This window comes from Stenella coeruleoalba (genome assembly GCF_951394435.1).
Source record: "Stenella coeruleoalba genome assembly, chromosome: 12".
NCBI lineage: Eukaryota > Metazoa > Chordata > Mammalia > Artiodactyla > Delphinidae > Stenella > Stenella coeruleoalba.
The window spans coordinates 60,214,358-60,230,269 of record NC_137158.1 but is presented as its reverse complement, the minus strand read 5'-3'; the positions used below and the strand labels follow the sequence as shown (position 1 = coordinate 60,230,269).

Here is a 15,912-nt window from a genome sequence, read left to right as displayed (position 1 = left end):
TTAAGGTTGATGTAGACTAAAAGGGTTTTATCCATTCTTAGTAGTGCCACAAAGAATTGGGGTGGCTGGTAGAACTTTTGAAGTGTAGATTTTATTTTAATATAAGGAAGTATTTTCTAATGATTAGGATTTTTCAAAATGAAAAGGACTGATGTAATTAGGCAAAAGATACACATAGAGTTTTGAGGGGGTGTATTTAAGGAGAGGTTAAATAAACTCTTAATGAGGATGTGGTAAAACGCAGATCTGAAGGAGCATATAATTATGGTCTCCTTTTTTTTTCTTTTTTTGTGGTACGCGGGCCTCTCACTGTTGTGGCCTCTCCCGTTGCGGAGCACAGGCTCCGGACGCGCAGGCTCAGCAGCCATGGCTTAGGGGCCCAGCCGCTCCACGGCATGTGGGATCTTCCCAGACCGGGGCACAAACCCGTGTCCCCTGCATCGGCAGGCGGACTCTCAACCACTGTGCCACCAGGGAAGCCCTGGTCTCCTTTTTGTTCCAAAATTTTATAGGGATTATAAATTAGGAACTAAAAACACTTTTATTTTTAAATTAAACCTGCTGGTCATAGATATGTTCTACTGAGTTCTTATCCAGACAACCCAATGACCAGTAGACAATAAGTCTGTATCTACTAAAATACAAATAACAAAATGCTGGTGTAAATTAGGTTGTAGGTTATGAAGTATTTTCACATACATGAGTTCATTTAATTTATTTTCACACAATTCCAATAGGTAGAGCAGTATTTGCAATCCCAGCTTAGAGGAGGAAATGGAAGCTATGAGATTAAAAATCTGTTCAACCTCATAGAGTACATACTAAATGGGGGAGCTGGGGTTTGTATTGTGGTTGCTGATATATGTGCCTTTTTGTTCACAATCAATAACTACATTGCAAATAAGTAAATAAAATATCAATAAAAATCAAAACAGCACATAAAACATCATTCTAAAAACAATAGGATGTAGTCTTGTCTTTAAAATATTGAGATTATATTGTTTCTTACTAAGACTTAAGTAGGTTTTTTTTCCCTTTAGAATATTTTTAACGTATTGACTAGAAACTTTTCCTAATCAAGAGAATGTTGGAGTGAATGTTGGATGAACATTCAAAACCATGTATTTACAAGATGAATGAAACGTGTTCTGTGGTCCAGTTATTTTCTTTTGTGTTCAACTTGTGTGAAGTCTCTGAAACACTCAGCTCCTGTGTCCCAACGAGTTCTGTCAGTGTCCGCACGTTTGGTCTCCTTCAGGAAATATTGAAGTTGGGGTTTTCATCACTTCTCAAGACAGGGAGGGTTGCTTCAAAGAACAAGGCCAGTTTTGAGATGTTATTGCCCACATAAAACCATTTAACTACATGTTTAAATATAGTTATTCTTCAAAAATATGAGTGAAAAAGAGCCTCTGTTATAAAATACATGTTTGGACTTTAAATCAGACTTTCAAGTCTAGTTCGTCATCACACTGACATAAATATCATTAAAGGCCAAACCAACAAGGTTCTGGTGAAAAGATCAGAAAGAGAGAAATGGTTTGAGTGCTTTTTTTCTGTTTTGCTTATAAGAATATCGCTAATTTGGTTTTAGGACACAATACTAAACAGGGATATTATATAACATATAACCTAGAATCTCCTATTTTTGCTTTTAATATAAGGACTATTTAGGTGTCCAGTTTTTTTTTAAACATTCTGTAGCAATTCTAGGATTAAAGGATGCATTGGTGGAAAGATAGAGACAAGTACATCCTGTCTCAGGAATTGTCTGTTTTGGGGGATGCAGTTTTTCTCTGCCTCCTACAGATCTGGCAAGACTTAAGGAAAAACAAAAAACTCCCAAAGATCAGATAACAGAGTAGACAATGAGCTCAGATAAATTTGTATTCTCTGCTGCACCATACATCACCACTGTCTGTGTGGTTCCAGTGAGGTTTATGTGATGGAAAGTTCCTGCCTTATTTGTTCTATTTCTTAAAAAAAAAAAATCAAGAGAGGTGTTTGTATTTTTCTTTGCAGGAAAAAAATTACTTTATGTTGATAAGGTGTAAAAGTCACACAGGCTTTATTATAGAGTTTAGGTAATGCGCAAAAAGGTTTTAAAAAAGAGGACGGGGCTTCCCTGGTGGCGCGGTGGTTGAGAATCCACCTGCCAGGGCAGGGGACAGGGGTTCGAGCCCTGGTCCGGGAAGATCCCACATGCTGTGGAGCAACTAAGCCCATGCACCACAACTACTGAGCCAACACTCTAGAGCCCGCGAGCCACAACTAGTGAGCCCACATGCCACAACTACTGAAGCCCACGCACCTAGAGCCCATGCTCCACAGCAACAGAAGCCAGCGCAGTGAGAAACCCGCACACCTCAACGAAGAGTAGCCCTCGCTCACCGCAACTAGAGAAAGCCCAGGCACAGCAAAGACCCAACGCAGCCAAAAATAAATAAATTGAAAAAAAAAAAGAGGACGAAAGCAATCACCCCAAATTCTGTTAGAAATAAGCAACACTAACATTAATGGAATGTCATTACAGACATTTTTCTATGTAGGTATTGATATGAAGATGAATAGAGTAGCATTAGAAAGATTATAATTTGTGCACTGCTTTAAACAAAAATATTAAAATTTAATTTTGTTTCAATTTATCAGAAGAAAAAGAAACTAAATCAAAATTGAATAACTGTTGAACAAATAAACATTGCTATTGTTTTTAACTACAAGAGATAATATTGTATAAAGGAGCTCTCAAATGTTGAGAAAATAGATCATAAAAGATATTAACACATTTTTTTAAAAAACATGTTTCAGTTTTAGATCATAAAGATGAGGACATTCACATTTTCTCCCAACCTCCCTTTTGTACCTCCAAATATGTATTATTTATATTAGAATTTTTGTATTCTCAAGATTTTAAATTTTCACATTTAATTCTAAAACATAATTTCCACAATATTTAATGCAACTTTTATAGATTCAGTGACAATCCCTAATCTTTATATGATGTCTGCATTTCTGAGTTCTTTAATTTGATTCCTCAGGGTTTTGTCCTCAAGTTGCTTAATCAAGAAGGGCTTCCATGTGCCCTGAGTTCCTTTATATTTGAAAATTTCTGCATTTATATTTGGGCAGCATATAATATTTTGGGGTCTTAGGGTTTTTTCTCCCTTTGGAGATGTCTTTGGATGAATGGGCTCATTCTTCCTCTACCTGGAGAATTCATAAGTTAAATTGAACATATTTCAGTGTTGAGCATATGAATCAAATTTTCCCGAAACACAAAGTGTTCTTTCAGTACATATATTCACTTCTTTTTTTTTCATTTCAAGGGAATTTTATCTTATATCTACAGACTTTTTTCTAATCTATTTGGGATTTTTCTCAAGCTTCTTCCCATAATTTTTCAGAAGTGCTCTTCTGCTCTCTGTTTTTTCTCACTTATTTGGTACTAATTTTTTTGTCTTAAGTTTATTTCCTTTAGTCTGCTATCCCTCTTTTCATCTCATTGTGTTGTTTTATCATCTTGTATTTGAGCTCTTGTTTAATTGAATTCATGTTCTTATTAAATAAACTTACAGCGTGAAACACTTGAGGGAATTCTCTCCAGTATAATTGATTTATATCTTCCTCTAGAGTTGATTTTTTCTGTCTCCTTATATGAAATGTGATATAATTTCCTTTCACCCTAAGTTTGCATGGTTGTTTGTCATTTCTTGCTTACGCTGAGCCAGTTCTGTTTAAAACTTCTCTTTGCTCTGGTAAAACATAGGTGAATTTTTACTACCTTCCAAGCAAATCTGAGAGAGCCTTCTTTCTCTCCACACCACAGTTTGAAGTTTGGGTGATGTGTTTTTATGTACTTCCTTTTCTGTATTTTGAGGGTAAAGCGCTGTGTGTGTAGAGGTGGGACTCTATATCACAATGCATGGGTTATTCCTTCCTCAGATTTTATTAAAAATCTATTAGAGGATGTTTACTAAGTGGTTAGGGCTGAATGCCTTTCCATAAGGGAATGTCCCAGGCCTTATATCATGCTGTCAAATCTGTTGCAGCTCTCAAGCTTTTGCTTCCATCAGGGAGATTCAGCTTTACTGGGTGCTTCCCAGCATTCACTGGCTCAGGGAGTGTCCAGAGGATTAGGAGTTGTGCCTCGTTAAGTCAGATTTCCTGGTTTCCTTCTGTAGCAATTTGATTGGTAAAGTATATACTGTGTCTTTTCTGTTGGTTTGTTATGTTTTTTATTTTTTTTTAAGTCAAATTGCTTGAGGTAGAACATACATACAATAAAATGCCCCTATGGTTAAGTAATACTGTTCTAAAGTTTTCTCAGATGTGTACCCCTGTTTAACCACATCACAAATGAGATATAGAGCATTTTCATCACCGCCAAAACTTCTCTCACACCTCTGGAGACAATCCCCCCTCCACACAAAGCTCCAGGAAACCAGGAAACTGCTTTGTCACTATCTATTGGCTTTGATCTTTTCTAGATTTTATGAAAATAGGATAAGATGGTATATACTATTTTGTGCCTGGCTTCTTTAACTTGCAATGTTTCTGAGATTCATCTACACTGATGAATGTATACTGAGATTCATATATATACATGAATATATACGTATGTATGTAGCAGCAGTCCTTTCCTTTTTATTGCTGAGTAGTATTCTCCAGTGTGTATATACCCAAATTCATTTATCGATTCACCAGTTGAAAGACATTTGGATTCTTTCCAGCTTGTGGCTATTATGAAGAAAGCTGCTATGAACATGATTGTGTTCATCCTTGTATGGACATATGTTTTCAATTTCTGCGTTAACACCTAGTGGTGGAATCCCTGGATTGTACACTAAGTTTATGTTTACTGCATAAGACTCTCAAAATGTTCTCCAGAAGAGCGTACCTTCTTACATTCTCACCAGATTAATAAGATCTCTTACTGCTTAACAATCTTCCCAATGTATTTTGTATTTTCCAGATTTTAAATTTTATCTATTTTAATGTGCATGCAGTGGTATCTTATTGTAGTTTTATTTTCCATTTCCCCGTGACGCATGATACAGAGCCTCTTTTCACATGGTTATTAGTCATTTATATATGTTCCTTCATAATGGTTCAAGTTCTTGTCCATTTAATTGGGTTACTTTTTAAAAAATTATTGAGTTGTAAGAGTCCTTCATAATTTTAAAGAGTTCTTTATACTTTGGATATAGATCTTTGTCAGGTATACGTTTGCAAATAATTTTTCCCAGTCTGGCTTGATTTTACTTTTTCAACTGTATTTTTTGAAGTCTGTTTTATCATTTTTGGTTTGTTTTGTGCTTTTGATATCCCACGTAAGAAATTGCTGCCTGCCCAAGGTTGTGAAGATTTTCTCCTGTTTTTTTTCCTAAAAACTTTATAGTTTTAGCTTTAGGTTGATGATCCATTTTGAATAATTTTTTGTGTGTTGTATATGCTGAGGTTCATTGTATTTCACACAGATATCAAGTTGTACCAGAACCATTTGATGAAAAAAACTACCCTTTTCCTATATAATTACTCTGGAAGGTTTGCTGAAAATCATTTCACCATATACTGACAATTTCTGGACTCTGAGTTCTGTTTCATTGTGGTACATGTTTAGCTTTACTATAATACCACACTCGATTATTACTATAGTTTTATAGTAAATCTTGAAATAAGAGTGTGTAACGTGTAAGTCTCCAAACTTGTCATTTTTTTCTTTTTCCAAAATTATTTTGGATAGTCTAAGTTTATTCCATATTTGTGTATTTTTAAATCAACTAGTCAATTAAATTAAGCTTACACAGGAAAATTACTCATCAATATTAAATCCTTCCTTTTTATCAACTATAGTGATATATAAATAATACCCTTCTATTTATATGTATATCTGGGTAGTCATTTGGACACTGCCCAGATGTGCAGAAATGTAACTGTTTTACTTTCTAGAACATTCCTAATGTTTCTAATAACTAAGTCCCAGTCCCAGTGAGAGCAGAAGAACTTGCTACTTTAGCATTACCTGTTTCTGGTTTACAGCTTAGTCTTTTAAGGAAAAATACTCAGGATAAATATTTACTTTTTCAGGATTTCTCCTCATTCTATCTTTTCCTTCTCTTTTCTCCAGTGGTAATCTGGAAGTGTGGTGTAGGACAGGCTGGAAACGTTAGGAACTTAGTTGGTGTGATGTTACAGAGTAGGAGCCTGAACAAATTTAGTAGGAAGGGAAAGGAGACAATAAAAATGAGACAAGATGCCAGGTCAGGGAGGTTGTGACGTGCTTCTCCTCACCCAGCCTGTCATGCTAGCTCCAACATAGGATTGATTGGGTCTACCCTTTCCTACATCCTTTTCCATATATTTATAGTAAGTAAATAAATGTGTTTATACCTCTTCTGTCATTTTATACTGTGAAATCTCAAACAGATACTAGTTTACTAATTTGTTTTAGCAGTAAAACTTTTTAAGATTTCATCTACGTATGTAATACACTATTCACTCTTACCAGCAAGGCTGCGGAAAATTTAGGGCACTTCGTCCACCTTAGTGCTTTAGCAGAGATTCCATTGCCACCTTGTGGTGTTTTAGGTGATTACAGGCTGATGATCTCCACACCCCCCGACTCCCACCCCGCTAACCCCCAGCATTTCCCTGGTGATGAAGTTGATTTTCCTTTTTTCAAGACAAATACCTTAGCTCTTTGAAAAGTAAATTTGATTTTTAATATTTTATTTAAAGTTATTTTATATTTAATGAAATATAAAGCTTTTAGTGTATTTAAAAGGACATTGTATGTGAATATAATGGTCCTCTTTCAAGTCAGATTTTTAGTTTATGCAAGTTTTTACATGTACAAGTTTTATTTTATACTAATTCTGGATTGTATCTCTGCAGGTCTTCACAGTGTATTTAATTTACAGTGTTATAGATCTAAGGTCATTGCTAGATATGTTTAATGTAGTATGATGGTCATTGCTGTCTATGGTACTTTAAGGTCTCTGTGCAAAATAGTACATTTAAAACTCAACAAAGATATATTGACTTTAATTAAAGGAAAAAGAAGGTTAGGAATAAAGAATATAAAGATTCTCATATATGACCTATTGTATTATTCATTGTCTTATTAGAGTACAGAGGAAATGATTTTGTTTTAAACATGAAAAATTTATCTTCGTAACTGTAAAAGATTAATAAAGGATGTTTAATTTAATTAAAAAGATAATATTCAATGTGCCTGAGTAGGTTATGTGTGTAAGAGAGAGAGTCGGTAGTGACATAATTAAATGAAGAAATTGTGAAGATCAAATATTAAAAATAGAGATTCCTCAGCTGGAGGTTAATTCATTGTTAATTACTGAAAATCACTGGAACTTCCTCTTGGGGTGTCAGGGGAGCCAAATACCTACTGGTTACCCATGATAATCTCCTGGAAGGTCCATGGAGTAGTTTATATAAATTTCTGAGCTATGCCAACACTTACACTTTTCCTTCTTTCAAGAATCAATAATATCAAACTTATATTTAATGAAAGACGTCACCTGAAGAGCACCTCTTGAAGCTGGTCATGTCATTCTTCTGTGATTTCGTCCTTCTTTCTTGGACATTTAACATATGTTTTTTTAGAGCAGCAAGTAGAAGCAGAAGGTATCATCTGTAGAGTATTTTTTTCTCAGTGGAATATTAAAAACACTGGTTCCAAAAAAAAAAATAAAAATAATAAAAAATAAAAACACTGGTTCCATTTCAAATTTTTCAAAACTTTTTGTCACTTAGGCAAGCTAAAACAGGGCAGCCAGCAGCGGTCAGGCTTTTCAACATCATGGAATTGAAATTTCCAACGTTGTTCAGTACCTTTTGAGATTCTGTACATTTCTTCATTACACCATTAGCATTATACTCGTCAGAACTGAATGCTTACCAGCTATATTGTTAACTGGAACCAAAACAAGTACGTGAGGAATTAGGAGGCTCTGGGGAAGCTTTCTAAGCCAAAACGATTTGTTTAAAAGTAATACCCATCTGTTACTAAACCGAGGAATTTTGTTTTTTTTTTAAAGACTCCTTATTTTATATGTATTTCTTCTAGCAACTGCTTAAGAGTTCATCAGTGCTTTGCATTAGGTTATCTGTGTGTGTAAAAATGAACAAGTATGAAGTCTATTTTAGAATGTTGAAAAGTGATGGAAACATGTAATGCTTTTGTTCTGAATATGACTAATTATGGTTATTTATTTTAAATTCAGGACCTGGCCTTTCATTATTAAAAGCCCCAAGCAGTATAAAAACCTTTCTTTCATGGATGCAATGAATAAGTTTAAATGGACTAAAAAGGAAGGTCTTGCCTTCAATAAGATTGTCCTTAACCTGCCGGTGAACGTGAGGTGTTCCAAGACAGACAACGCAGAGTGGTCGGTAAGCCCCACTTTGTTTTAATCTTCGGGGAAATCAGATGTTACATCTTACCTGAATCCACAACAGGTACAATCAAAGGAACAGACAGATATCCGTAAACCCAGTGGTCCGGCTCTTGTCACCTTTTTTGGTTCTCTTGGTATAGTATAGATTAGCCAAATCTTGTCTTTTGATATGTCTGCGAATTTATTCAGTGATTACTTAGATTGGCCCCAAACTCCTGATTCCACTTCCTTTGAAGAAGGCAATCTATTCTAAAACTAAAGTTGGGGTGAAGAAGGAATAAAATGGGATGAGAGCTTCAAAAAAAGACAGAGCGTGTTTTCTATCTCTTCTTTCCCAAGGGCGTGTCCGGCCCTCTTCGCCCCCTCGCTGGGAATCCTTAAGGTTCCGACACCCGGACGGTGCACAGCTTCAGCATCCATACCGCCACCCCTTTAAGCCCTGCAGAAGCGCAAAGGCTGAGCAAGCTTGGCCGCAGTCCTGCTCTTAAATCACACACTCAGTGGCAATGTCTGCTCTTTCCTTTGCAGATTCAAGGGATGACAGCATTACCTCCAGATATAGAAAGACCCTATAAAGAGGAGCCTTTGATGTGTGGAGCTTCTTCCACTTCTCTGCGTGGAAGTGTGTCTCTCGAGCTGCTCCTGTGCTTCATGGTTCTGGGCGGCACACTAAGCACCGCGAGCTTGTAATTACGTGCACCGCTAAGCACGTAATCCGGTTGTGCTCCGTCACCATGGTTTTCCGAGATCCGAAAGTGCAGGTTAAAGACACTTTGGGCGTGAAGGGTGAGGGTGAAGCTCTTGGAGACTTTCCTTTCACATGTTCCCTTCCTCCCCTCCCCCTCTTCCCAGGCTGCCTGAGAGATGTCAGTCGGGTTCTCGTCCTTTCCTCAGAAACATCTGATAAAATGTATCGACCCCCAAATAGAGCAAAGCTGGCCTGACTTAATATAACCTCTTAAAAACTATGGATAAAGTCAAGTGGAAGTAAAAGAATTCTTTATCTCCTTCTGTATTTCATTTTATTGAAATACTCCTTGTTATTTTACTTTTTAAAATTGTTGATTCGGTTTCTATATTCCTTTTTTTTTTTTTTTTAATGTTTTCATCTTAAAGGTGTAAAAGGAAGTACTCTCCCTTCCAGTTGTCGTCCTCTTTATTGCTCTCTGGTGTGACTTCCCAGATGTAACGGTGGTCCTTCCTACCTTTCCGCGTTACCTGGTTCTGTCCTTTTCTGTGCATTACCCACGGACCTCAATGCTTTCTGATGGTGCCCATTCTGAGTCTGAGTCCCAAACTACCCTGAATCCATCTCAAAGTACTTTTTTTTCCCCTTTCCCTGCTCAGCACTGGCCAGGTGAGTTTTTTCCTTGAGCTCTGTCACTATCTAAAAAGAAAGAGGTTATGGGAAACATAGAAATGGTACATAACTGATTGTAGGCTGAGGAGAAAATGTAATTGGCTGCAAACTCTGTGCTGTGAGGGGTGTTTTGTGGGGCTCCAGGGCAAAGGCCAGATAGTGTGAAGCAGCTGAGGAGGGTGTGAGGTCCCTCCCTGACCATGGTGGGTGTCACACGTGTTGCATACTGGCTCAATCTGAGTCACAGTTGCTCTTGTAGATGTATTTTTATATTAGATAATAAACTAACTTTCCATCGTAAAATTGTCACCAACTGAAAATCTTGTCACCTTTTTTGGTTCTCTTGGTATAGTATAGATTAGCCAAATCTTGTTTTGTGTCTTTTGCTCATTTCTTAAACTAAGTCTGTTTGGATCATATTAATAAACTAAATAAAATTAAATTTTTGTGTGGTATCTTGCGTACTCCTTGAGAGAATCAAGTGGTTCAATACCGCTTGATTTGCCAGTCCAATCAATTAAGAATGTTGCAATTTCCATTCCATTTTTAAGCCATCTCTCCCTAGCAAACAATGTCTTCAACACAAACTGTATTGTCTTTTAAATAAATATTATGTTTCGGAGTTTTTCCTTCTTGATTCTCAGAGTTTGTCCATCTAATGAAATACTTGTAATGTTTTTGAGGAATATTTTATTGTTAACTTTAATTCTTTTTATTTCATAAGTGTTATATCAGATTCTATGATTTTCCTTCTAAATATTTATGTAAGAAATATGATCATCTCAAACACTCCCTATTTGAAATTTCATGTTTATTTTTACTTCAGAATTTCTGAATCTGAGATATCAAAGTAAAATGATTTCCTTTGGAAATTGTGTAATATTATATTTGTTTTCATTGTTCTTAGTTAGGAAGGTGCACATACCGGCTAGAAAAGGATACACAGCTTTTGGAAACTCAAATCTTTGGAGCCAGGGGAATCTATTTTTCTACTTAATGTTGCTAAGAATAAAGCTGACATTCTTCTGGTAGGAATTCTCATGAATATATATAATTTTGAGGCATTGACTCTTTCTTTGAAATTGGGATAGGTTATCTGTTGAATATTTGGTAGGATTCTGATTATATTCTAAGTTAGTTTGCTCTTTAGTTGAGCAGACCTTCCTGAACAGCCCAGGCTTTTAACTGCTGCCCTGGATCAGGTCACAGTACCTGTTTCCTAGGCTATCAGGGAGGAGTGCCTGAGACTCAAGGGAGGACAGAGTCTCCATGTACAATGGTCCCTGGTTTGAGCCTCCGTGTGATAAAACCAAAATTCATCAAGGCCATGTGAGGTTGAAAGTATCTTGGGTGATCATTTTCTCTGGAGTAGTCTCAGGCAGGGTCAAGGGTGAAAAGAGTGATTCGAGTGATGCAGTCAACAGAGGCAGATGAATTAGGAGCTCTGGACTTTATCTTAACGGCTACAGAGGCCAATGATGAATAGCAAATAGCAGGACATTTGGAAGCAGGATATAACTGCACTGTACAATTTGCTCAACTAAACTCTTATTGTTGGACGTACAGGCCATTTCCAGTTTTTCAGTATGATAAACATTGCTGTGATTAATGTTCTTATAATTAAAACTCTCATTTCTATAAGTATTGCCTTATAAGTTACTAGAAGTGGAATTACATATTAATAATTGCATATTTTTGAGAATTTTGATGAATACTGCCAGATGCCTTCAACTTGTTCAAATTATTCTCAAATGGTTCAAAGAAGAATCCTATCTATCTATCTATCTATCGCTCTATCTATCATCTATCTATCTATCTATCATCTGTCCACAGAGAGAGAATAATAATTCAATATGGTAAAATGATACCAATTGAGGACTGTGGGTGAAAGATATAGGAGTTTTTTAATACTATTCTTGCAACTTTTTTAAATTTGAAATTTTTCAGAATAAAAAGTTACAAATGCAATAATGAAAGATCCACTATAGTAAAGTGATCCAGGCAGGTGACCTTCCCTAGACAGTGGCAAAGAGAGAAGTTGGAATGTGATTATGCCTCAGATGCCCATGGGTAAGTGCAGAGATGACTGGCAATTTGCCAGTTCTGACTAAGGATGGAATATATTCCCAGTTTAGAGGTCCAGAACAAAGGGCTTGAAAAATTTAGGGATTTGGAAAGGATCCCAGAACAAAAAAGGAGGAGGTTTTGGAGCTGGAAATCATTAAAAATATGTATCATTTATTTCATGTTTTTTCCCCTGATTATAAATCTAATGTGTAGTAATGCCTATTCACTGAAGAAAATTTAGAAAATATGGTAACTTAAAAAATAGACAAAACCCAAATCTGTTAATCCTATTACCTAGAGACTACCAACTCTAACTTTTTGGTTCATATGCTTCTAGTATATGTCTGTGAAAGTATATATTTATGTGAATCCATATTTAATATTAGATAACACTAGCTTCCGAAACAAATTCCAAAATATCAATGGCTTAACATAATAAAGTTTATTCATATTCATTTAATAGTTTGATGTGTGTGGTTCATTTGCTAATTGGCTTTCCTTTTTTTTTTTTTTAAACGTCTTTATGGGAGTATAATTGCTTTACAATGGCTTGTTAGTTTCTGCTTTATAACAAAATGAATCAGCTATACATATACATATATCCCCATATCTCCTCCCTCTTGCGTCTCCCTCCCTCCCACCCTCCCTATCCCACTCCTCTAGGCGGTCACAAAGCACTGAGCAGATCTCCCTGGGCTTTCCTTTTTGTGGTGATTCAGAGACCCAAGATCCTATGGTTCCATCATTCCTAGAGCCTAGGGGTCCTATGCGTTCAGCCAGCTAACAGAGAAAGACCTGAACTAGAGTGACATAAATGACCACTTTCACTTTGCTGATTAAAATTAGTCACGTGGCTTCACTGGAATGTGAAAGGGGCTGGGAACGTAATGTCTGTTTGGATAGCTGCCTCCTAATGATAGCACTACAGAAGAGAAGCTCTGATGCAATAGATATTTTTAGCAAAATTGACTTCCATCTAATCCAGTAAATTCCAAGAGTTTTGAGTTTTAGAGACAATTATCAGACCAGTATAGTGTTGTCAACTATATATATATTTGTCAAGTAGGTCACTAAACAGGATAATTAGTATTTATTTAACAAGTTTTTTGAAAGCCTACTTGGAACCAGGCTCTTACTAGAATGTTGAGCTTATGATTGTGAGTAAAAACAGATATTGTCTCTGCCATGATGGAGATTATAGCCGCATGGTAAAGCTCACAGCTGAGCCAAATATAATCTCCTATCTTTATTTATTTATTTTTTAAATGGAAGGATTCAGAATAAGTGTCAGTCCTTCAAACTGAATAAATTTAGCTTTATGAAATGCTTATTCACCATCCTGAACCATCCCTTTTCCATAGATTATTTGGACCACAAACATAGTTTATATAGTTTTATCTATTTTTGGTCATCTTAGCCTTACAAGATCTTGATTGACAGTTGTATCCAAATCCAGCATAGTCAAACTGGTAGTTTATGAGAAGAAAATGGTCAATTGAATAGACTTACGGCAGCATCCCCTACCCCCCTGGCGAGAGGTGTGTTCCATGGAAAATATGAATAGCGGTGGAAAATTGATACAAAGTTAAAGAGGGTTACTGTTGCACTTTTCAGAGTTTCAAATACATGAATGTACATTTGAAAGTCCAAGCTATATAGAATGAAACATTTCCCGAACTCATTGACCACTCTACCACGTTGTAGTGGAGCAATGTTCCCTAAGGAACAAACTTTGGGGCACACACTTTTCCCCGCAGAGCATGTCCAGGTTTATGGAACAATTTTTCTGAAGATTGCGACGTGTTCATGGCTAGCTGCAAAGCATAGCCCAGAAGACACGGGCCTTCCACGTGTGTTCATTGGTCTATTCCTTATTTGCTGTTCTTTTTGCCAACAAACACTATTTTTTATTAATCTAGAGTTAGTACAATTTACGGAGAACAAAGAAAAGGGAATTTACTTTTTTTAATTAAAAAAATACACTAAAATGAATTACATGGCATGAATAAGGTATCTGAGAAGTGTTGACAAGACTATATTTTTGGAAAGTTTCAGACCTATAGACCCAGACTAATGGTGTGGAATTGATGTAATGAAAAACAATTAAAATTGGGAATAACCATCTACAAATGTAGAATGCAATCCTGAATTGAACCAATTTCTCCCTTAATATTTTTAAATAAGCCCATTAAATCTTGACAACCAAAATAATTCCATATATTTATACAATGCTTTGGAATTTGCAAAGTGCTTTCACATTTCTCAGTGTTTAAAACTGCTTTTACAAGTGAGTATTTGTATTCAGAAAAGCTAAGCAGACAGCGCGTTGTACTGCAGTAATCATAGCAGACCTAAGTTTCAATCACTTTACAAACTACACGTGTATAAATTAGATCCAAATTACTTGGATTTACTAAGCTTCTGTTTCCCATTGGTAAAGTAGGGATAATAATTTCTAACCTAATAAAATTGCTTGTGGATTAAATGTGATAATGAAGGTATAGCACCTGGCACAATGAGTTGTCAATATTAGTTTTTGTCCTCGCTTTGCAAGATCTCACATTTCAGGTGCACAGTATCTGATAACAAATGCAGATTTTTCTCTCCTACCTTACAGACATAATCAACTGAAATTTGACTTTAACCAAACCACTTTTGCTGAGTGAATGATACGTAATCAAATGAACATTAGTCTGAGTGAATTTGGCGATCACGCCCTCAAAAAAAAAAATCTTTAATGACTGTCTACTTGTTATGTTTTATGTTTCGAAAGAGGTAAAATACTGTTTTGCTCTTTTATTTCCTCTTGAAAATAATCTGTTCTCATTGAAACTAATGATATTTCAGAGTTCAAATGAACTGTTTCTTGTCTTTTATGTGATTAGTTTTTATGTGAATAGCTTTAAAGTTCTCTATTTTTTATTGCTTCATGAGACTTTTTCTTCCACATTTGATTACAGTAACTTCACCTCACCTTGAGAAATTATTTTATAAGTTGTATTCTCTTATTAAGATATTTCTGGGAAAATGGACTCTTCTAAATAATCCTACTAAATATAATGATACTCTGTTAACCAAAAATAAGGAAAGATGGGGGAAATAAAAGAGTGGGGTGAGAGAGAGATCCATAGTAAACAAGGAACGTGTTTCTATTCGCCACTAGAGGGCGCTTTGTGTATCGCTCGTCAATCCTGTCAGCTCTGGAGCAGGATTTAAACATGCTGGATTCGTCCAGCTGCTCTGAGGCTTCACATGTTGGACTCTTCCTACTTCCTTCCATATTACCTTTATTCTTGCTAATTCTAAATTCAGTTACCTAAAGTTTAAGCTTTCTTTCTGAGGGTTTAGCTCGAAGGTCAATCTTAAGTTCCTTAACCTTTTACTGTGATGATTCTAAGCCTCTTTCTAAAATTTCCAAATTGTCATTTTACTGTAGCTTGTGTTTTATACTTTCACCTTCGATTTTGGGATTATTTAGATCTTCAACTTTCTGTTATCTTATCTCTCACTGTTTTCTTTTCGTTTTTTAAATTTAATTCCCAGTTTCAATTCTGATCTAACCATCTTAATCATTTCTTCCCAATCTCTTTATTATTAAGTCCATTAGTTCTCCATCAAAAAAAAAATATATATATATATATAGACTTCTTTAATAATAGCTTGATGCCCTTAAGTGGGATTGTGAGCAGTAGCGAGAACACACTCTATAAACAAGGAAAAGTGGAGGAAATTTTGCCCCAAACTCTCTGCATCTACATCACTGGCTCCCTGTACAGGGTTTCCCAGGGCAGATGAGGCTGTCTTCAGTGCTTGAAGTCATTGGTTAATCTTTCTAGAGTCATAAACCCTATTGCTCAGATGACACACTGGATTTGCAAGGATAGTGTTACTTTTTACAGACCATTTAGTGCTCGAATGAAATACTCTGTTCTTTACAACTCCATAGTCTCCAAATTATAAAAGCACAGGATTTGGAGTAAACTATGACACTTTCATTCTCCTAGCCAGGAGCCGTATATGGGCAGTGCACTTGGAGAAATGAGCAAATATGGTAACTAGGCCTACTCT

The 15,912-nt window shown here is 36.0% G+C and overlaps 1 protein-coding gene across 2 annotated transcripts in view; it reads left to right on the top strand.

Moving 5' to 3' along the window:
• Window positions 1–10,424, top strand: part of MOXD1 (monooxygenase DBH like 1) — an 89,105-nt gene extending 78,681 nt beyond the window's left edge. For both annotated transcript variants that reach the window (XM_079939742.1, XM_079939744.1), the window contains exons 11-12: window positions 8,244–8,412; window positions 8,946–10,424. In XM_079939742.1, the coding sequence (XP_079795868.1) occupies window positions 8,244–8,412; window positions 8,946–9,107 (331 nt within the window). In that variant the 3' untranslated portion in view covers window positions 9,108–10,424. The remainder of the gene's footprint in view (window positions 1–8,243; window positions 8,413–8,945) is intronic.
• The last annotated feature ends 5,488 nt before the right edge of the window (window positions 10,425–15,912 follow it).